The sequence below is a fragment of the Mytilus edulis genome, chromosome 1 (assembly GCF_963676685.1).
Source record: "Mytilus edulis chromosome 1, xbMytEdul2.2, whole genome shotgun sequence".
In the NCBI taxonomy this organism is placed as follows: domain Eukaryota; kingdom Metazoa; phylum Mollusca; class Bivalvia; order Mytilida; family Mytilidae; genus Mytilus; species Mytilus edulis.
The window spans coordinates 54,432,080-54,457,356 of record NC_092344.1 but is presented as its reverse complement, the minus strand read 5'-3'; the positions used below and the strand labels follow the sequence as shown (position 1 = coordinate 54,457,356).

Sequence of the window (25,277 nt, the reverse complement as noted above, 5' to 3'; positions counted from 1 at the left end):
TTTAAACAATTAACAAAGAAGCATGGATATTCAGGTCAGCACATGTGTATAACAGGTACAATACGATATATAAATTTATCTTGATGACGGACCATGACCAATGCTAATACATAAAACATCATCTGCATACCAAATATCATTTAACTACCAGCACCAATAGAGATTCTAAACTGACCTTATAATAAACTAATGTAAACTAAACAAAACTTTCAAAGTCAATAGACAACAACTTAAGTGGGTGGGTGTCAAATATCCTCTATGGAAATGAGATGTGCCAATGCTAATCAAACTGCATACCAACTATCACTAGTGGGTCTCCATAAAATGACATACTGTGGATTTATTAATATTGGTATAGTATACCAATTTTCATGGGTTTCTTGGGAGTAGGTGAACCATGAATTCAAATGATCAACATTACAAATTTTCTGAAGGCTTTGTATGCAGAGATTGGCAAAACCACGAAAATCAAATATTCTCGAAAATGCAGGTTATCCTCAATCAACAAAAATTGGTACCCATGAAAATAAATGAACCTACATGTACAGTAGTCTGACACTTACTGATCAAATCATTGTTGACACCTCTGCTGATATTAGAAACAGAAAGCGTTTGTCTGGCTTTTTCAATTTTTTCAAAGCATGATAAAGATTCAGAGACATCCTTTTAATCAATAATTCTAATTTTCCATAAATTTGTATTTCAAAACATGAATATCTAAAGACTTTGTTAAATCACTTTGTGCAACTTATTCAAACTGAACACATAAAATGTGTTGATTGAAGTTAAAATGGATATTAGAACTGATTTTCTGCTGACATAATTAAAAAGAGATAATTTAAGATTCTTTAGCTAGTAAGCTCACACTTACAGCCTTAATCATGGATCAGTTTTAGCTTACTGTCAATATTGATAATTATCGCTATTTTTCGAAATTTTCTTTTGATCTCACTGACTGATAAAAATATAATTTCCTTTCACAATGGAGTATATAAAGTGATATGAAAAATAACCAACTATAATCTGTAAGTAGAGATTAATTGGGCCAGTATACCAGGTCAGCTTATACACCCCTCACCCCAAATTTGAAGAAGTGAAAAACTTATTGTGAACAGAAGACTATATTTTTTGTCTTTAAGCTATGATGATCTTTAAAATCAGTAGTGATTTTTCTCTCATTATGTGCAATATGTATAGTATTTGATTTATAATCTGGTTTCAAAAATAACAGTTAAATGCATAAAAGGGTAAAACATGTAAAATTTCCCCTACTCCTGCTAATACAAAGATGTTTACAAATACTGATGGTAAACCATAAGACAATGAATAAATATAGTATAATTATATGTAATACCACTAAAATGATAGTACAAGAGAAGTATCATCAGGTAATAATTATCAATAAATTCTGGAACTGTAACAGAAACAAAGTTACACTTATGTACTGACCAATGTATCTGTTCTCTATTTTACACTGCTACATCTGTCTTAACTACATACTGATACAATTTCTAAATTTTCATCATACTTTCGCAGAATAGCAAATTCAATTTACATGGTGAAAAGAGAATCACATATACCTGTTAGTCACTTATACAATTATTGGCAAATGAAAATATAATTGTAGCTGCTTAATTTTTGTCTAACTTGAAATTGTAAGAAAGTTATTACCCAAAGGCATATCATATATTTAATAACATAAAACAGATGAACTGTTAGTGGCAGGATTTTGATTGTATTATCAACTTGAAATGTCCTGTTTATTATTGAAAGCTGTAGCTTGTCCAATTACTTTTTGTTTAATTGTGTTGCTTGGATGCTGTCTCAATGGTGTATACCTCACACTTCTTTTTTATTTTATTTAGTTTTAGTTATCAAAATAGTGCAACAAAGAGACATCAAAGATTGAAGAACTCAAAAATCTCTAACCACATGCATAGCTCTCAATTTATATCTTTGCATAATTTACCTCTAAATTTCTTTGGAGGATTATTCAGATCTCCAGCCTCTGGCTGTACAACACATCTGTCATCAACCAAGCTGAAGCATAAAAATATAAAGATCAAATTTATAGCTCTTTGCTTGTGTTTTCATCTCCCTTCTGATGCTTTTTTTTTGGAGGTGTGGTTGGGGACATACAAGTCCAAACAATTCAAAAACTAAATTAGAAAACAAACAAGTTTGTCATATTTTATGAAGTACTTGGGTTTCCCAGCCAGCTTCTATTACTTCAGAAAACAATTTAATAAAGAAGTACATGTATAACAATAAAACACAAGATTCCAAAACATTAACTAGGAATTTAGAAAATGTTGTCAGGAAATGTATATTCTGGTGTAATTCTACTTTATACTGTTATTCTGGTGTAATTCTACTTTATACTGTTATTTTGGTGTAATTTTACTTTATACTGTTATTCTGGTGTAATTTTACTTTATACTGTTATTATTCTGGTGTAATTCTACTTTATACTGTTATTCTGGTGTAATTTTACTTTATACTGTTATTTTGGTGTAATTTTACTTTATACTGTTATTCTGGTGTAATTCTACTTTATACTGTTATTTTGGTGTAATTTTACTTTATACTGTTATTCTGGTGTAATTCTACTTTATACTGTTATTATTCTGGTGTAATTCTACTTTATACTGTTATTCTGGTGTAATTCTACTTTATACTGTTATTCTGGTGTAGTTCTACTTTATACTGTTATTTTGGTGTAATTTTACTTTATACTGTTATTCTGGTGTAATTTTACTTTATACTGTTATTCTGGTGTAATTTTACTTTATACTGTTATTCTGGTGTAATTCTACTTTATACTGTTATTCTGGTGTAATTCTACTTTATACATGTAGTTCCTCTTTAAATATATCAGCAAGTTATGTTTTAAGCAACATATATATTTCTATAATCTGTCCATAACTTGCTGAATTAGAAACTACAGAACAGTGATGATAATTTTTAATGCCTTTTTGCAACAGATTTCAAGCCTTACAAAACTGTCATAGTATAACCTGCTAACAAATGATGGAAAGGTTATTATAGTAATAAAGAATGGTAAGTTAATTATCAGAGATCAATACCTAGGAAGAAAGATTCATTATAATTACAGACATTCCAGATTCTTCTCATACTTGTCATCTTTAATAAAACTTCTGCTGTTTTCCTACTTTTCATCAGAAGTGTGATGTATACAAACAACACTTAGTATTGTGTCCACTACATGTCTTGGATCATTTAATAGCAAATACATATTTTAATCTCATTAGTATATTACAGGATGATCTTGATTTTATTTCTACAAATACTATAACAGGTACTTTATTTTGCTTTTAAGGCAACTTTTTGGATGTACATGTTTGGAAGGCAGGTTATCATGGTTATAGGTCTGAAATTTACTAAAACCATTAAATACAAATCATATATTACCAGAGCTATTATCACTGTCATTCACAGGCAATAACTCTTATCATCTTTTATAATGTTGATACTATCCACAGCTATGTTCTTAAATGCATGCTAGCATGCATTTAAGGTTACAAGAGCGCAATTATTCGTAATGCATTTTCCATAGGGTACCACTGGTGTTCTGTATTTTTTCTCTCGAAGACTACAGGTTGCATTACAACCAAAAAAAAAATATATAGGGTCATGCGGCTCAAATTGACTTAAAATGCAGTTGAAAAAGATCGTCTATTTTTTTTTGCTTAATGAAAGAGGCATATTTTTAATGGCTCTACGTGCAGAAATGGAAAATATTTACTATACTTCGTAAAATGCGAATATGATTTTCGGCAATATTTACACCTAATTGGATAAGCTTTCGATTAAATATAATTTCAATCCTGTATCATCCAATCAGAAGCCGTATAGGATTCTATTCTGAGTACCATCTTGGGGTAAAAAACTTGCTGGTAAAATGTAAACAAATAATTGCGCTCTTGCAACCTTAAGAAATGTAGCATAATCAACATTTAGCAAAGATGAAGAACAGCTATAAAAGTACTCTCCCTTTACTTTTAGTTTTTCTCTTGTGTGGGTAGTGATATATAGTCTCAAGAATTGACACATTATATCCTTTAACTAATCCCAGTACCAAAACATACACAGAAAAACTCTACTAAAAACAGTATAATAAAAATAAAACACAACTTTTTAAAAACTTTTATATATTATTTTTTTGTATACTTGTATTACTTTTATTTCCTATCTACCATAAGCACTGTGTGGGAACGGAACTGTACAGTTTTCTTATAATTTTGTCATTCTGGAGACTGTCAAGCGGTGCTCCGTCATTTGCAAAATAACAAGCTTAAGCTGCTTGATGAAAACTTTGATGAACTCTTATGTTACTATATAACATTTCTGCTTCAAGTTTTAGTAGCTTAAACATTCTTTATGTAAATATGAACCAATGAAATAATTAGAAAGATATATGCATCCAAACGTTTTCCTTAGAATGGTGGAACTCTGTGTACAACGATCAAAATTGTCACACAACAGGGATCAAAAATGTCAAATAAACATCGAAAACTCAATGGTTGCTACCAGAATTTTCACATGTACCTTTTCTATTATATAGTCCTAAAATGTACCTGTCTGAAATTTTCAAAGCAATTGTTTTAGTAGAAATCCAAATATATTCATTTTCTCCATATCGGATATTTTTATTGACTGTACAATCGCTTGCAAGTTTACTGTACAATTACTCGGAGCCTTCCTGTACAATCACTTGGAGCTTTTTGTATAATCTCTTGGCCAAATTTATTAAATGCATTGCATATGCATTGCATGGGTTGTTCCTTGTCTGTCCTATTATATTCATCTATGGTATTTGAAATGAAAATAAGCACAAAACCAGTCATTTTGACAATTAAGATTCTATCAAAGAACCCTTTAAGGTGATAATACCAGAGACAAAAACAAAATTTGTACAATAAATATACAAACACAGATGTGGTATGATTGCCAAAGAGACAACTCTCGGCAAGAGACCAAAATGACACAGGAATTAACAACTATAGGTCATCGTACGGCCGTCAACAATGAGCAAAGCTCATACCGCATAGTCAGCTATTAAAGGTCCCGAAACAACAATGTGAAATGAGAAAACTAACAGTCTTATTTATGTACAAAAAATGAAGGAAAAAGAAATATGTAACACATAAACAAATAACCACTGAATAAGTATACAAGACAAAAAGGGAAGGACAGTACAAAAAATGTTAAGAAATCACTAATCTAAATGAAAATGAAAAAAATCCTTGTACAAAATAAATATTTATAAATACTGAAAAGGTGACTAGATGCTCTGGAAAGGTAATAAGTATATTTTGAATTTTACTTAATATATTATTTACCAGCCATTTAAAAAAATAATAAATACATATTTGAACAATGCAACAAAGAAGTTTTCATCACAGATTGGGATACAGTAACTGGATTAGGGAATTCAAATGTGGAATGGTGGTAGCTTAAACCACGGATCCAAGAAAAGACATGTATAGGTCAATAAACATGATATTTAAATAAGAAGATTTTGTATAATTTCAAATGCGATGTCTGGTTATTACAAGCTATAGCTACTGGTAGAAAAAGCTCCCGTTAAATTAAATTTTATCAAGGATGGGAGAAGACTTAATTGTTATCTGAAAGACAGAGAAAGCACAAAATCCTTCAACATGATTTTTTTTATCAGTGTCACGCTCCAGGAACTCTTCAATTTTCCTAACTATAGCATCCAACGAACAAACGAAACAGTTGTTTTTTTAGTGAAAACAACATTTTATCAAACCACATTTATATCTTCAATATAAGAAGAAGGAGATGTGATATGATCATGATGATTGTCAAAGTTCAAAAAATAAATGGATTTAAGCAATTATAGTTGGCGTTGGCTATAAAAGGTCCCGACATGAAAAATAAGAATCAAGACAATTCGAAACCTGACGGCCTAGTTCATAATAAAACAATTACGAAAAACATATATATAACAGGCATGAACTAATGACAGCCAATGAACTAAGGGCTCTTGACTTGGAACAGGTACATAAAGCATTTGGTGGGGTTAAAAGTGTCTGTGTGCGTTCATTTCTCCCCAAAACTAGTACAGCACAAGACCAAACTATAAAAAATTTGTAAGGGTTCCTGAAACCCAGTGTCTCGCCTACATTTTACTTCTGCTGTTAATCGCTGGCTCAAAAAAAATGAGGAAAAAAATTAATAAAAATTTTCCTCTCCATACTATATATATATATATATCTTTTGATTGTAAGAAGCTTCTGTCCAAGTTTGGTAAAAATCCAGGATACTTTGTGAATCTAATAAATGTTTTAAAAACTTTAATTGCAGACTGTATGTAATGTTAACTGGAAGAAAAACTAAGTCCATTTATATATAATTATAAGTAAATTAGAGATACACAAGTACAAAATTTTAACAAAATTCCTTCTAGATCTTATGAGCATAAACAAGCTTCTGGTCAAATTTGGTACAAATCCAGGATAGTTTAAGAAAGTTATTAATTTTAAAAACTTTAACCACAGATTGAATGTAATGTTTCAGGGTCCATTTATAAGTAAAATATGGAAAAAATGGAATTTTATTTGTACAAAATTTACTTCTGGATACTATCTAATGATCATAAACAAGCTTCTGTCCAAGTATGGGAGACATCCAGGATAGTATTAGAAAGTTATTCAAATTTTTAAAACTTTAACCACAGAGTGAATGTAATGTTTCCTGGCAGAAAAACTAAGTCCATTTATAAGTAAAATACGGAAAAAATGGAATTCATTTTTACAAAGTTCACTTCTGGATACTATCTAATGATCATAAACAAGCTTCTGGCAATGTTTGGTAGAAATCCAGGATAGTTTAAGAAAGTTATCAAAATTTCAAAAACTTTAACATTTGTGGACAACACCGCCGCCGAGGACGACACCGACAGAATGTTACGGTTCACTTTGTCTCTCTTTTTTTTTTACTAAAGTCAAAGGCTGTCAAAGGCCTCGACAAAAATCAGTTGAATGATCAGATCATCATTTAATACTACCATTGACGATATCAGATCAGGTGCGGATCCAGCCTTTCTGAAAAAGAGGGATCCAAACCACGGAACACCCTGAAACGTCCACAAAATAAAACAAAATCGAAAAAAAATTGTGTTTCAACAACCAAAACTCCCTCTCCCCGCATACTGGATCAGCTATTGCAGACTGCATCCATTAAGATAAAAGCTTCAAACATCAGTAAGGCCGTAGTTTTTTTATTTTTAGTTTTACGAACCCTCCTACCCTCATTTTTGCCAAATAGGAAAAAAAATAAAATTAAAAATGTTGATTTTTATTTTTTTTTCTCCTCCGACCCAGTGTTTTTCATGCAAAAAAAAATAAATTTTAGTTCATAACTGCATGAAAGAATCTAAATTTATGTTCTTGGTGATTTAGTAAGTTGTTGCAGATTGATTTTCAATTCAAACCTTGTCAAGAAAAAAAATAATTGTTACACTAGTAGAAAATCTCCTGGTGAAATAAAAATATTTTTTTTTTATATTGACGGTTGGTATTAAAAAAAAAAATCGGCAGCAGCAGTTTTTTTTTTTTTTTTTTTTCGTCCTCCTACCCATTGGTTTTGTCAAAAAATTTCGTAAAACTAAAAATATAATAACTATGGCCTAACACTTTTGAGTGTGTAATTTAGGTTTAAAAATAAAATTAATAACAATACCAGATAACTAACTGTTATTAAATCGTAACAGAAAAAGGAAAGAAAAATCATGCCAGACATATGTTGCATCGGATTGAAGTAATTTTAATAAATATTTATATGACAGTTCTATGTATCATTGAAAACATATAAACTGATCATGAATGTGGCAGAAAAGATAGTAGTAAGCATTATGTACTTGAGAGTTATAATTAGTCATATGCAACTATAAACTATTACAGCAAAATGCAATGAGTGTGTAGGTAAAGGTCGCTAAAATTGCTTGCTACCTGGACTGTGAAGTCATCATCAGGTAAAGTAGATTACCCTCCTTTCGGAGTAGTCTAGTTGGCCAAGCGATTTTACAAGAAGCTCCAAGTGATTGTACAGGGAGGCTCGGAGTGATTGTACAGTCAATTAAAATATCCTACATGGAGAAAATGAATATATTTGGATTTCTACAGGGACAATGGCTTTGAAACTTTTAGACAGGTAAGACTATATATTAGAAAAGGTAAATGTGAAAATTCTGGTAGCAACCATTGATTTTTCTATGTTAATTTGACATTTTAGATCGCTGTTGTGTGACAGTTTTGATCGTTTTACATGGTGCTCCACCATTCTAAAGAAAGCGTTTAGATGCATATCGTCGCTGTTATGCAAAAACCTCGTATCTAAGGTTTTGATAATTTTACACCAGGCAGTAAAAACTGAAATCTTTTTATCGATTATTTAGAATTTAATATGTATGTTCCGCTGTATGCGAAAATATCTGATCTTCTAACCCGTCAATTACCAAGACGAGCAAATATTTCTGCACCTATATTGTATTTTCATTATTTTTAAGCTAATATATTAGCTTTGAGAACCTAAAATTGATAAAACTGTACCTGTGATAATGTCAGCTGCCGTGCAAAGTGTTTTTCTTTTGAGATACGATATTTTCGCACAACAAAATTTCCCACCAATCCGACTACACTTTTTCGTCACATGTCAGAATTCGGGTTAATGATTGGTTAGAAGATCAGATATTCTCGCATACAGTGGAACATACATATTTAATTCTAAATCTTCGATAAAAAGATTTCCGCAAAAAATTGAGATACGAGGTTTTTGCATAACAGCGACGATATATCTTTCTTATTATTTTATTGAATGAAGAATGTTTTAGCTACCAAAACTTGATGCAGAAACGTTATATTATAGTAAGTTAACATAATTAAGAGTTCATCAAAGTTTTCATCAAGCAACTTGTTATTTTGCAAATGTCGGACTCAGCCACTCCCTCAGTTCCCACACTGTGATAAGATAATGCCTCTCCAAATTAGCAGTTATTCAGTACTTTATTATGTTGACAATGTTGAATGAAAATATTGATTCAATTCAATTCCGCCAATAGAAAATGTTTCCATCATATTATTAATATCAATAATGTATAAAAGCTGAACTCTCCCATGATTCAGTAATAAATTGGAGGAAGCAGATAATATACAATTAACTGTTGACACAGAGATATGTCTCACCTTTATGTAATGATAGTAGAATGCAAAAGTTAAAATGGCAATATTTATAGTTACCAAATTTGTGACATATTTTATATTAAGAAATATATCTCCTGCATAAAAGGCTCCAATTCCTCAGACTTGGGCTATAATTTTTTGTCCTTTCTGGTTTGAAAGCTATTTATTTTTTTATCAGCATTGGATTTTATAAAAAAAAAATCTTGAGTTCCACTGAGGAGGCATTTATCATAGAAATGCACATCTCAAGCAGCATATTAGTACTGTTAATTTTTTTTAATGTTATGAAACATGTAAAACGGTGCAACTCATTGAAAGTCAATGGACTATGATTTAAGGTGCAAAGCAAAATAACTTTCATAAATATGAACCAGATGCTCCGCAGGGTGCAGTTTTATACGACTGCAGAGTCAACAGTTTGGGCAAGTATGGATGAAAAACAAGAAATCTGTGAAAAAATGTAAAGCTTGATACAGCTCTGAATTTGGATTGTGATTAAATAGTTGACACAGCATAAGTTTCTGACACAGAATGAATGTGGTCTAATGAACCTAAAAATTGTTTTTGCTTTTGAGCAATACACTATGCTGTTGAATATAAATCCCCTCAAAGAGTTTGCAAAAGTATCTAATCATTTTAATACATCATTAAATATCAAAGTATAAAATGACATACAGTCATGGTTAAAATTAATATTAATTAATTATCTTCTAACATGTCTAAATATAAATTTACAGCTAATCATCTCGAGACAATCATCATTTCTTAATACATAATTTTCAAGCAGTGTAAGGGAGGTGATCAAACATAAATATAACAGTATTCTTTAAATGGAATTGGCTTACCTCCCTTACACTGCTTTTAAATTGTCTAAATTGTCCTTTAACCAGAAAACCCCTTGTTTGCCCCTTTTTTGCCCCTAATTGCTAACTGATTTGAGCCATAACCCCCATAACCATCCCTTTGTAGTATGGAAACTTGTGGTATAATTTCAGAAAGGTTTATACACTTAAACAAAAGTTATTGACTGGAAACTACAAAAATGATTATTTGGGTCCCTTTTTTGGCCCCAAATTCCTACTCTGTTGGGACCATAACCCCAAAAATCAATCCAAACCTTCTATCTGTGGTATAAAACATGCATTGTGGTACAATTTCAGAGCAATTGACATATTTACTTATACACAAGTTGATATCCTGAAAGTAGAAAAATGCTTGTTTTGGGCCCTGAATTCCAAAACAGTTGGGACTATCATCCCCGAAATCAATCCCAACCTTCCTTTTGTGGTTTTGAACCTTCTTATTAAATTTCATAGAGATCCATTCACAAAAATTATTGTCAAGACAAGTTATTGACTGGAAACTATAAAAATGCTTATTTGGGCCCCTTTTTTGCCCCAAATTCCTAAACTGTTGGGACCATAACCCTCAAAATCAATCCAAACCTTCTACCGGTGGTATAAAACATTTTGGTACAATTTCAGAGCAATTGAAATACTTATACACGTGATGATTTCTTGAAAAATACTTGTTTTGGGCCCCTTTTTGGCCCCTAATTCCAAAACAGTTGGGACCATCATCCCCAAAATCAATCCCAACCTTCCGTTTGTGGTATTGAACCTTCCTATTAAATTTCATGGAGATTGATTCACTTAAACTTAAGTTATTGTTCGGACACCAAATGTGTCTTCGGACGACACACACGACGACATCATACCATACGAAAACAAAACAAAATTGGTGGTTGTATAAAAACACCAATGCTTACAAAACTGCAGAGTATATATCATTGACTTGTCATAAGTGGTTCCATATACTATAAATTCAGAAATAATTACGTGCATTTATTATTTCGCTTTTGTCATTTAATTAAGACCAAAATATGATTTTTTTTTTGCATTATTGAGAAAAATCTGGTTTAATTCATACAAAAATAAATGGGAAATGTGTCCAATAGGGACACAGATGATGCCACTTGTCTTTTGGTGCAGGAGAGCCAAAACTGCATTAAATTCAACATGATTGTTTTCAGTCTTTTTATTTGCCTTTTATTTACTATAATAATCTGAATAAATAGATACATTTGTAGATAGACCACATTTTCATACTCAAATGGGCATTAAGAATAATGATCCGAAAACTGAAAAATCTCCAAAATCAACGCAATTACAGATGATTTTCAGCAAAAATAACAATTCAGAACCTTATTAGTCAGATTGTTGTCTTTAGTAGGAAGCAGAACCAGGCCTTGCGGTCATAAAACTGTCGAGTCAGTTTTTTGTACTCATACTCCAAAATCGACCAATCAAAATGATGGATTTTATGTTTCGAGCATGATTTTTGTGCTCCGAGGACTGAGCAAAGTTTTATGACTTCAACCCCTGAGGTTTGTACATGTAAGATATAAAAAAGAAGATGTGGAATGATTAATTATGAATCAGGCCTCCACAAGAGACCAAATGACACAGAAATTAACAGCTACATGTATAGGTCACTGTATGGCCATAAGAGTAAGTTTTCCAAGTAATAAATGAGAAAAAGGTGGAGAAGCGGAAAAATGTAGTTAAATGGAAATAAAAATGATTATTGTATGAAGTTATTTGTGTTATTCTTTTTCTTAGTGTCCAATATTCATGATCTTTGTTTTTTTAATTTCACAAATATTGTCCTCCTGGTATTTGCTCACTTATAATTAACACCCTTACATTGTAGATCCTAAAATTGAGAATGGAAATGGGGAATGTGTCAAAGAGACAACAACCCAACCAAATAAAAAACAACAGAAGGTCACCAACAGGTCTTCAATGTAGCGAGAAAATTCCCACACCCGGAGGCGTCCTTCAGCTGGCCCCTATACAAATATATACATGTACTAGTCCAGTGATAATGAACGCCATACTAATTTCCAAATTGTACACAAGAAACTAAAATTAAAATAATACAAGACTAACAAAGGCCAGAGGCTGGCGCAAAAATGCGGCGGGGTTAAACATGTTTGTGAGATCTCAATCCTCCCCCTATACCTCTAAACAATGTAGAAAAGTAAACGCATAACAATACGCACATTAAAATTCAGTTCAAGAGAAGTCTGAGTCTGATGTCAGAAGATGTAACCAAAGAAAATAAACAAAATGACAATAATACATAAATAACAACAGACTACTAGCAGTTAACTGACATGCCAGCTCCAGACTTCAATTAAACTGACTGAAAGATTATGATTTCATCATATGAACATCAGGCACAATCCTTCCCGTTAGGGGTTTAGTATCATACCATCATGACATATATGAGAAGAACATAACCCGTGTCATGCCAACAACTGTTTTTAGAATAAATGTGTTTAGTTCCGATGCAAAGACCTTATCAGTGACTCAATATTAACGCCAAAATATGCAATCTTAAATGACTTGACAACAGTATCGTAATTATATCCCTTCTTAATAAGTCTATTCAAAGGTTTTGTAAGTTTCTGAGGTGAATACTGACACCTTTGTGCTTTATAAAGAATATTTCCATAAAAAATTGGATGTGAAATACCTGAACGTATTAGAAGTCTGCATGTTGAGCTATATTTACGAATGATGTCTTTATACCGATGATAAAATTTAGTGAATGTTTTGACTAGTTTGTGATATCGAAAACCCTGGTGTAATAATTTTTCAGTAATACATAAATTTCTCTCGTTAAAATCTAAAACATTGTTACATACACGAGCGAATCGTACAAGTTGAGATATATAAACACCGTAAGATGGTGACAAGGGAACGTCACCATCTAAAAACGGATAATTAACGATAGGAAATGAAAAATCATCCCTTTTATCATAAATTTTAGTATTCAGCTTTCCATTAGTGATATAGATATCAAGATCGAGAAAAGGGCAGTGGTCATTGTTAGTATTAGCTTTATTTAAAGTAAGTTCAACAGGATAAATTTCATTAATATACATACTGAAGTCGTCATTATTGAGAGCCAAAATATCATCCAAATATCTAAAAGTATTATTAAATTTGTTTATCAGATGTTGTTTTAATGGGTCTTTGCTTATTTTTGTCATAAATTGTAACTCATAGCAATACAAAAAAACAGGTCCGCAATAAGTGGTGCACAGTTAGTCCCAATGGAATTCCGATAATCTGACGATATACGGAATCCCCAAAGCGAACAAAAATGTTATCTAATAAAAATTCAAGGGCATATATAGTATCAAAGCATGTCCAATTAACATAGTTTTTTTTTGTTTATTGCTACTAAAAAATGACCTAAAAGAGTTTGAACATATATATTCACATTCTGATTTTTTGAATGCCCATTTAATTAGGAATGATGTCGTGTGAATTTTTCTTAATGAGAATGTGAGGCAATGTGGTATACAGGGTAGAAAAATCAAAACTTTGAACAGATTCAAAATCACCAATATAAGCATGCAATTTATCAAGTACTTCCAACGAGTTCTTGACACTCCAAAAGTAATTTATTCCACTATTTTCGAAGGCCTTATTTGAACAATTTATTATCAGGTTTTTAATTGTACCAAGTGTGCTGGTAAGAAGAATAGACAATTTAGTAGTTGAACAATGGCTTGAAGAAGAAATAAATCTATATTTGTAAGGGGTTTTGTGTAGCTTCGGAGGCCAATACATAGTTGGGACTTTCATTGTATTTGGCTCTGCTTGTAAAGCGGTGGCTAAAAGTTTATGTTTGTTACAGATTTCATTTTCTGAAAATGGAGTCAGTTGGAATGTTGGTGAATTGGTGATTTCCTTCTTCAGAACCTCAATGTAAAATTTACGTCAAACAATAATAATATTATTAGCAGCTTTATCGGCAGGGACAAAAACAAATTCCTTGGCTAGTTCTTTTAGTTTATGTTTGATACGAGAAATAGGTTTATTGTGGTTATTGTTAATAGCAAAATGTTCTTTAAAATGTTGAATACCTAACATCCTTTCCAGCATGTAACCATCACATTTTTGTCAACTTATACAGCAAATAGATGAACAAGTGCTTAAAATAACAGCTTTGAACCTCAGTGAAAAATTTGTGTATGTAATTACGACAATGAATCTTTATAACAAATGTGTCTGTTTACTTTATGTTTGGAAATTTAACGATTTTTGCTTTTTGTTTGTATATGCATGTTGTTACATTTAAATGCTATAACATCACAACTGACAAAACCTGCAATTATATAACATATGTTATTCTCCAAAGAACAAATAAAAACATGAAGATATGACTAAAGATAATTATATGTCAGATGTGGCAAGGTTTCATTCAGGGTCCTTTTGAGATTCTAACCCTCCTCCTTTTATAATCTATTTCATTGGACTAAGATTTCATTTCAATACTCCCGATTAATATGTGACCTATGGTATGATATCATGGATGTTAAGACAATGCTGAACTGACTGTCACAATATTGTTCTCACTCAAGGGCTTCTAAAATGATCATATTGTCCAGACTTGACCAATTAATAATAATTATTTATATTTGTGTTCTGTAAAAATGCCCATCTGTATTTCATTATGTTACATTTCAAAATAATAATAAATGCATTATTTATTATTTATTTGATTTTCAACATGAACAACAAGTAAATCTGTGAGCTACTGCTACTGCCCAGCCGAAATATTTCAGTTAACAGGAAGTTGTTGAGTGATGAATCTGAAAACGCATTACACAGTATAGTTGACTCCTATAAACCCTGAAACAAAATTTCAGAAATCCCTGTATTATAGTTCCTTAGAAAAATTTGACGAAAATTCTCAACTTGGCTATTATGTGTAAAATGATACATGTACATGTACTTTGTAAGTGTTCATTAAACATGTTAAACAGGAAGTTGTTGAGTGATGAATCTGAAAACACATCAAATGGTTTAACTGACTTATATAAACCCTGAAACCAAATGATTGATTGATTGATTTTTGGTGTTTTAACGCCACTTTTAAGCATCACATTTAGGCTATTTCTTGGCGGCCAGTTTTTATTGGTGGGGGGGGGAGCCAGAGACGGGAATGCCCGGAGAAAACCACAGAACTCAATAGGAAAACTGACACTCCTAGTCAATTAAGATTGGAGTCAAGTGTACAGGCATGCACGGGGTTCAAACTCACAACCTCAGTGTTGACTGGCTAGTGATTACAGTAGTAACTACAAATGTACTTCGACCATAAGGTCTATTTCAATTCATATTAAGGGTTAACAAAATGTTAATAATCCTTTTACATGTACAAGTATAATGAATTTTTGTGGATTGAATCAGTCAATCAGTGAATCAAACGGTTTACCTGAAAACACAGAATTCATCATAACCCATCTTTTAGATATAGCTTAGGGGATAAATTGAAGTTAATATGAAAAAGGATTAAATGAGGTAGAATTATTAACTTGCAATTGAATAATTCATCAGCATTATTTCTAGGCTTATTTTGACAAAAATTGAACAAAACAGGCAGCTAAATGCAATTTTTATTTCACTATTTCACTTTCATTAATGATAGAACAATAAAAAAAACATATATTAGATTTGTTTTTCTTATACATGTAGCTAGTGCCCCTTTAATGAATGTATTGGTCAATGTTCTGATCTCATAATAATTTCCTATTTCATATTCATGTTAAGCCATACATACTCATGGTCCGAGTACACAGTTATTTCGTAGTGCATTTCCTTTAGACAATAAATGGAAATAAAAAAAATCCCACCTGCGCTTTCTCCATAATATTTTTACAGTGTGTTGTACTACTTTTGGGACAAATTATATCAAAATTATAGAAAACTTCATCAGCTCTAACTCAAAATATGGACAATTTTATGTGAAGGGGGGCTTGAAATCTTTTGACAGCTTCCGAAATGCTAATTTTTGACCTTTTTCAACTGGACCAAATCACTACTTTACATTATAATTCATGAATCAAATTTTTTTAGTGTAATTTTATCCCCCTTCTTGCTACTTGAGGCATAAAACATAAATAAATAAATTTGGAAGGGGTATAAAAAAAATTGACAAGTAACACACTGTCCACAGTAGGGACTACATGTATATTCGTGGACAACGAAAATCAAGGGACGATAACTGTGTACTCGGACCTCATGATTGTACATGCTTAAAAATAGAGATAAAAAAAAGAAAACATGGCAAAAGAAATGAAGAAGAGACAATATTGGGTGCTTTATTAGAGAAAAATTATACCAAAATAATGAACGGTGATGATGACAGAGACCCTCCCCAAAACCCTCTTTAAAAGTAAAATATAAACAGTTAACACTAACAAAAATACCAAAATCTTCTTAAAAAGTAAAGTATAAACATTAACAAAAATACCAAACTCCAAGGAAAATTCCAAAATGGAAAGTCCATAATCAAATGGCAAAATCAAAAGCTCAAACACATCAAACAAATGTATAACAACTGTCCAGTGTTCTCCCCCAGGGCCTTTTTGCATCATGGTAATGTGATGCTATAATCTTAAATGTGATGCTATCTGAATTGGTTTTCTTATAGATTATGTTAAGGATGTGATGCTATAATTTTTAGAAACAAGATGGTATTTCAATTTCCCCTGTTTACCAGGATGCTAAATGAAATATCTGGGGAGAACACTGACTGTCATATTCCTGACTTGGTACAGGTACATTGTACAGGCTTTTTACTATGTCTTATTGAAACCCTCCCGACTGTTCAGTTTTATTGAAAACAAATTGAGATGTTTTTAGTTATCATTTTTACTATTTACAGATTAATTTCCATATCTGGTTGTCTTCTTGGAATTCTCTACCACTTTGGCCTCTGCCACAAAGGCTCTTTGTATTGAATGTTAATCTGGAAGCCTGCATATATTTTTGTATACTCATGTTTTAAATTTAAGGCTTCCAAAACAGTTGTACATGTATTTGCCTTGAACAATATCAGTTTACATGTACCTGACATTATCTGACTTGCCCAAGCATGTAATGGACATTCCTACAAAATTATGTTCATTTGGTTGCCATTTTATATTATTTTTAACATTCATGTGATTAAAAAAAAATCACCCTATTTGCCTTAACCATGTGCTTGTAAAACACACTGTAATTTACATCTAGCAATTTTTATCTAATTATATGCAAAGAAATATGACTGTCAGACATATTCAAAAATATGTTGATTGCCCAAATACAAAATATGTCTAGTCATTTTCCTTTCCAGACATTTTTCTGAGGTAAAATGTTTTACTTCTCTGCAACTGTTGTTATAATAACTGCTACAATGTACATGCAGTTTCGTATACAGCACTTTACTTGTATGACGTTGTCAGATTATGACATGAATGCAAGCCTCTTGAATATTAGTCAATACATTGTAATTGATTATAAGGCCACAGGAATTTAATTTCTTGTTCTATGGATTTACTACTCCAGAAATAACATAAAATCATAAGTTTCAACAATCTTGATTAAAACAAGATGGTATGAAACTTGATTTACCAATTGTATTTTGACATTTAGTTAATTTATAAACTGCTGCAGTGGGTGTTTTTTTTACTAAGCATTCAATGCCCACTTTTAATTACAGCATATATATTTTATATGACTCTTGTATTACTGTTTCTTTCTGAGTTCATCAGATCTTGAACTGAATAGTTTAATTATTATTTAAACTTAAATTTGTATCAATGCAAAATTTCTAGCTGTCAATGAAAATTTCATGCCAAAATAGATTCTCAAAGCTCCAATTTCTTTAATTTATCAAAGTCCAGATGGTGAAAACGGCTTCAGCATTAAGTCTTATGAAGACGACACAGAAAAAAATAAAATAGTATTTCAAGATGCCATAATAGACGTATAAATTTTACACTTGTATGAAAATTTGTCCACCATTAGGTAAAATTGTACAAGTTCCTGTAAACTTTGACATAAAAAAAAATGATTCAAAGGCAAAATACAGGTAAATACTAAAAGTGTTAGTAAGGTGCAGTCCAGTGTATCCGTGCACCTAAGACTTATATGACTTCACTTCATTAAACTGATAAAACCAATAATTTGATAATATTGTGTTGACACATTCATAACATACTTTTATTTCATAAAATCCTCTGTTTGTATTGTTTCACCCTCAAGATTTTGTATAATGTGTGTCCAAAATTAGGAAAAACTCTGTTCTGCGAGTTCCTCCAATGTTCTGTGATATACAAACTGTAGCGCATGCCTTACAAAAATGGCTTATTTTGAATAAAGGAAAGATTTTATACTACGAAATATAGCTGAATTAGAACCAAACACACTGGAAAGGATGCAGAGCAAAAATTAGTTCAATCTGATTTAAATTTGACTTAAATATCTGATGATGTAATTTTTTTAATGGAAATTGGCCAAATATTGCAATTGTAAATCACAGGATTGCAGTTACATACAACTATCATGACTATTAACATTATTACCTCGGAAGGCTAAAAATAAACAATAACAAGAACGATTTTATTTGTGTTACTGTGTTGATAAACCAAAATAAGCTAATCATGCTAATGCACGATATCACCAGAAGCACATACACCAAGGACTCTAGTCCTATAACATATGACCTCAGGGGCATTACTTACTATTTCTATTTACTGTTCTGATATATTTTTTTTTTATCATTGTGCCACTGGAATTCGCATTAAAAAAAAAAAAATGAAAACATCAGTATAAAAACGTAAAAAATTGAATAAAAATGTGAAGTCATATGCTATAGGACTACAAGGACTCCACTGTACTGGTATTCTACATGGTTCCAAAGTTATGGATTGTTTTTAAATGATACTCTATTTTGTATTTTAATGTGTAAGGCCACACCAATTTGATTCCTTGTTCGACGGACTCGCCTGCACCTATTTTTTTTCAAAATAGAATTTTAGTATTTTTTTTATATTCCCGCTTCCCGCATCTGGAAATGTAATCATGTCCATTTCCCGCACCATTGTTTTTGTAAATATTATAAAAAGATATCAACATTTGTTTTAAAATCACAGTCTAACCTGTATATAACGACTTTAAACATAAAATCAACCCACCACAAGGTGTAAATATCTGAGAGAATATTTGTTTCGGCATGAAACCTATTTATCCAAAGAGGGAGTGCTCCGATATAAATTTATAACAGCGCGGAAATACCTGTAAAGAACAAACAATTGGTTTCTTTCCCCCTTACTAATATTCCCTATCAAAACATGTTCGCTGTTAGAATAAAGTACGAAGAACTTCTGAAGGATTTGCCTTCAACTGCAAGTATATTGTATGCTGGCGAAACAATAGCCATATAGCCACTGCATGTTTATGCACCTGTCCTGATTGATTCAGGGGCCTGTCGTTCAGCAGTTATCGTTTGTTGATGTTGTTCATAATTTGGTATTTTCCTGTTTAGATATATATATATACATGTATAAATTAGACCGTTGGTTTTCCTGTTCGAATTGTGTACGCTAATAATTTTGGGGTCCTTTATAGCTTGCTGTTTGGTCTGTATCAAAGCCCTGTGTAAAAGGCCGTACTTTGACCTGTGTTTGTTATAATCAGGTTGAACAACCCTCCCTCAGATAAGAGGTCATTTTATTGATGTAGAAAAGAAAATAGAAATACCAAGGATTTGTACAGTTCTTCTATACAAAACCTTTGAAAACTTAGAATTTTGTACTCAAAAAGAGGAGAGTTGCATCATATTTTAAACAACTTTTTCTAAAAGAGGGGTCCACTTATTTTAAATAATATTAAACTGTTAAAGTAAATGTGTTAACATGGTTAAAGTCCAGGAATATTACAAAATTCTTGGACATGTTTTGACCATTTAATACCAGAAAGATATATACATGATATATATATCTTTGAGAAAATATGAGCTCTTTTATACAAACAAATTTATTATAACTTATATTGATCCCTCATAAAACATGTAAAAAGGATATATAACATTAAGGGGTTGCCCCCAAACTGATTATGACTTGAATGGAGAATTGTCTCATTGTCAGTCACACACGCATAGCCCAGATTTAACTATTTCTTGGTGAACAGGGAAAAAATACATCAGAAATTAAAGAAATGTCAATGTACAAGTGATTAATCAAGTTTTAATATTGTCAAAATTTACTTTTTAATGTTTACAAAAAAAAATTATAATTGCTCGCCTTTACTTTTCAAGCTTTGCCTCAAAAATTTGCAAATTAAATATTTTTTTATTAAAATTTTCAAATCGCTCGCTCGCCCCACATTTTGGAGTCCAAAAATCTGTAGAACAAGAAATTAAATTGGTGTGGCCTAATATAATTTATGCAGAAATCGGTATAATTATATTTGTATACAGTGGAGTCCCTGGTGTCTGCATGGCCGGTGATACCGCGCATTAACTGATTTCGTTATACATGTAACACTGTAACGCAAATAAAATCGATCTTGTTATTGTTTTAGCATTCCGAAGGGATAAAAAAGAATAAAATTGATAAGTTCCAGATTGAAATAATAACCATGATAACTGCAATCCCGTGATTTACAATATTTGGCCAATGTCCATTAAAAAAAATTCGTATCAGATGGATAAAATTTGTTATAATTAAGTCAAATTTTTATCAGATTGAAATATTTTTTGCTCTGCATCCTTAGCTGTGTGCTTTGTTTGAATTAAGCTACATTTCGTAGCAGCAAATCTTTCCTCTATTATGAAAAAGCTATTTTTGGACATGTACGAAATCACTGGACATTGGAGGAACTCTCAGAACCACCGTGTACATGTATCATCGTACAGCGGAAATAGGTACTAACCAAGCAGGTATGATCAATTTTGAACTGACACAGTAACGAAAATCTTTGTTTTGTTTTAGCAGTATTCAGTGTACATGTACATTCCTCAACATCTGAAATTCCTGCTCCAAAATAATTTTCGCATCGATTTTTTCCTATGTATAAAATAACTTTTATATTCTAATAAGAACAATTAACTTGTTAATGCGCAAATAGTTGTACATGTGAATGTCAAAACCAACTTTCAATTTCCATACAATTGTCGAGACATTTACATGTTTTACCTGAAAGAAAGCTAATCCAGGGCAAAAGTAATAGTTACCAATCATAAACCTACCTGTGATTATTCATTCCTTGAAACGTTTTGGGTAATAAAAAAAATGATAAACGAGTATGAAAATTTTGTTTTAGTGTACGGTGTTCAGCAACTTAACTATGTATGCACTGTACAGAAGGATTTATGTGGTCAGCTAATCACCGCACGCGACGCTTCTTTTCGGAATAAAATATCGAAAAAACATATGCATGACAGATTTCAATGCCAATTATTGATACAACTACATTTTGTACATGTACAATGTATACTTATTTCACAAGCACAGTGGCCTTCTATCAGAAAAAGAGTTGCAATGAATATAGAATTATATAGGATGAGACGAGTGCCAACTTCTTTGACAAGTATTTGCACATGTTTTTAGAAATCGTTCTTGTTTTGGGAAAATTAAATGAGACATCTCTAATCATCAATCTACGACCAAATCATTTCTTAAAACAACAATTATGTTTTGATTGAGGTACACATTGATATTATGTGAACAAAACAAAGATTTTCGTTACCGTGTTAGGTCGAAATCGATCACGCCCGCTTGGTTAGTACCTGTATATATATCCGCTGTACTGATGATATACGGTGAGAACAGGGGTTTCCCCAATTTTGGAAACGCATTAATTTACACAAAATCTTGAGGGCGAAACCCTACAAACTGATAGGTTTATGAAATAAAAGTATGCTATGAATGTATTCCCACAATATTATCCAATTAATGGTTTTATCAGTTGAATGAAGTGAAATCATACGTCTTAGTAGCTGCGGAAACGTAGCTCTTAGGTCCTTATGTTATTTTTTGACTATTTGCGGACCATTCTCGCTTAGAAATAAGTAAACAAACCAACACATGTTTTTCTAAAAGAGTTATCTGTTCTTGTTTTTCATAGGCGTTCCTCACCTCCAACATAGGAGATCGAGGATATTTGAGTTATCTTTTCTTGATTCTCGTGACGTCACTACGAGATTCAATATGGCCGAATAAAATAGGCGGAGAATGTATACAAATGGATATAATTAGATAATAGTGTTAAGGAAATGAATATTCAAACATAAATAGGTACGTCATATCCTAGAAAAATATCTAACGAAACGAACTATATATATTGACAAGTTTTGCATGGATTATAAACAATATTTTTTTGAGAAATAAGTGCGACCTGAACCTGGGTCGCAATTCCGAACGTTTTGAAATAGGAAAAATCCGTAGCTCTATGGTCCGCAAATAGTCAAAAAATAACATAAGGACCTAAGAGCTACGGTTCCGCAGCTAACGTCTTAGGTGCACGGATACACCGGACTGCACCGTACACAAATCTTGACAAAACTCATCCTCTTTCCTGATAATACCGATTTGTTTACCAAATACAATATAAGATGCACTTACCCAAGAGTCGAAATAAATCCATTTACATTGCCTTCCGCATAGAGTGAAACGATGTCACCAAAATGTAGGACGGTAGCTGACATTTTTAAAAATCGTCTGCTCGATCAGAACAGGTCACGATTTTGGTCTTTCTATCAATACATTCTGCAAATTAAATTGTGCATAAAGTGAAATAAGTAATATAAAAAAAATGCTTATGTTAAACTTTTCAATTTCAGCAGATAGAGTCTAAACGAATAATGACAATAACACTGAGGATAAAACATTATGTACCTTCTAATGTTGACTGATTTGTTTTTCAGGTGAAGAGACTTCCGCAATTTGGAGCGACATCTGGACAAGACTACAAATTGAGAACTACAATATCCGGCAGTGTACCCGGATCGGCTAAAAGAAATCAGATCGTTCCGGTCCCAAGTCGATCCGTCCGATGACAAAATAATAAATAATTGATTTTAACTTCGGAGGATTTGATGACATACTTGAATCAGGAGAAATGGAATTATACTTTTTATAGTAAAAAGTATCAATTATAAATTATCATTAGAGTGGGGTGCTCATTTTCGCCATATCTTTCCATATTTTCCCTATGTTCAGGTCCTTATGTTTTTGAAGTATACTGATACTTCTATATGAAGATAACTTCAAATGCAAAATATTCTTAGCTTTAAAACGTGTTTGTTTTGAGAAAAATCATTTGAAATGTTGGATTAAAGGGTGTTTGAAATTTCCTGATGTTTTGTCAACGGGGGACACATATTCGCCGTTGTTACACATCTATTTAAAACCAAATAACTGCAGCTTTAAACAATACTAGAACGTGACTGAATTAAAGTATATAACTATGCGCAAGCCTTATTTTAGTATTAGTATTGTCATCTGATAAAGTCATGTCGATTATAAGATACACAGTTTTTCTCTGCTTTCAAGTCTTTCTGTTTGAACCCGGCAGTTGAACTGCAACTTATCAGTTATTGGTAATATTAATTATTTGGAAAACAAAAGGTCCTGGAATGGAGTATTTTTTAATCAACAGCGTTGTCCTATATAAGTTATAAATAAAGTTGAATTCTTTGCTTTGCTATTTTACGTCATGCCCACTAACAAATTGAAAACTGTACCTATACGCCTTATTTTTAGTCCAGATTTTTAGTATTCGTATTGTTATCTTAGAAAGTCTTACTGATTAAAATACTACAATAGGTAAAAATTTGACAATTTAGTAGTGTCAACAGGGGCGGATGCAGGAATTTTCGAAAGGGGGGGTGCTAACCCAGGGCAAAGGGGGGGTGCAGGGGGGGGGGGTGCAAAACATATGTCCCGATACAAATGCATTGATCGGCAAAAATAAAGGGGGGTGCGCACCCCCGGAACCCCCCCCCCCCCCTGGATCCGCCACTGGTCAACCCTGTGGTTATGACCCGTGTATATAGCATATTAGTCCTGAATACAACGTTTGGTGCTGCGCCTGTCAGATGCGGAACGTACAGATAAAGTAATAGGTAACAGGTGAATATAAGTATAATTAGTACCGTCAATTTTATTGGTATCGGTAGCGAACTCGAACCGGAACTTCTTAATTATTGGCAATATTAATTACGTGGAAAACAAAAGGGCCTGGAGTGGTGTAATTTTTAATCTACACCTTTGTACTATATTTTATATATAAAGTTGAATTCTGTAATTCGTCGTTTTTACGTGATGACAGCTGACAAATTATAAGATACACAGTTTTTCTCTGCTTTCAAGTCTTTCTGTTTGAACCCGTTGAACTGGAACTTATCAGTTATTGCCCGGTAATATTAATTATTTGGAAAACAAAAGGTCCTGGAATGGAGTATTTTTTAATCAACAGCATTGTCCTATTTAAGTTATAAATAAAGTTGAATTCTTTGCTTTGCTGTTTTACGTCATGCCCACTAACAAATTGAAAACTGTACTTATTATTGTTATCTTAGAAAGTCTTACTGATTAAAATACTACAATAGGTAACAATTTTACAATTAAGTAGTGTCAACCCTGTGGTTATGACCCGTGTATATAGCATATTAATTAGTCCTGAATACAACGTTTGGTGGTGCGCCTGTCAGATGCGGAACGTACAGATAAGGTAATAAGTAACAGGTGAATATACTATTGGTGTCGGTAGCGGACTCGACCCGGAACTTCTTAATTATTGGCAATATTAATTACGTGGAAAACAAAAGGCCTGGAGTGGTGTAATTTTTAATCTACACCTTTGTACTGTATTAGTTATATATAAAGTTGAATTCTGTGATTCGTCGTTAAAATTACGTGATGACGGCTGACAAATTGGACCTCGTAATTTTAGTATTATAGATGTATCAAATAAATTTCATTATAGATGAATAGCAGACATTTGAAAAGGGTAAAAAAACTGAAATTTAGGGCAATCAGTCAAAGAATTACTAAAGAAATACTTCTTTGAAATCGTTTTTTTCTTCAGGAAATTGGCTGAAAATCGTTGTCCTTTTTCGGTCATTTGCGGTAAATGCCGAAATTTGGTCTCATTTTCAAAAATTATCATATTTGTCATAAAAGTATAATTTACCGGC

General features: G+C 32.0%; 1 protein-coding gene across 27 annotated transcripts in view; it reads right to left on the bottom strand.

Moving 5' to 3' along the window:
* The window catches only part of LOC139514078 (inositol 1,4,5-trisphosphate-gated calcium channel ITPR1-like), a 269,729-nt gene extending 246,650 nt beyond the window's left edge, over positions 1-23,079 (bottom strand). For all 27 annotated transcript variants that reach the window (XM_071302866.1, XM_071302912.1, XM_071302962.1 and 24 more), the window contains exons 1-3: positions 22,975-23,079; positions 22,702-22,845; positions 1,970-2,040 (exon numbers count right to left, since the gene is read on the bottom strand). In XM_071302866.1, coding sequence (XP_071158967.1) covers positions 1,970-2,040; positions 22,702-22,784 — 154 coding nt within the window. In that variant the 5' untranslated portion in view covers positions 22,785-22,845; positions 22,975-23,079. The remainder of the gene's footprint in view (positions 1-1,969; positions 2,041-22,701; positions 22,846-22,974) is intronic.
* Between the last annotated feature and the right edge of the window lie 2,198 nt (positions 23,080-25,277).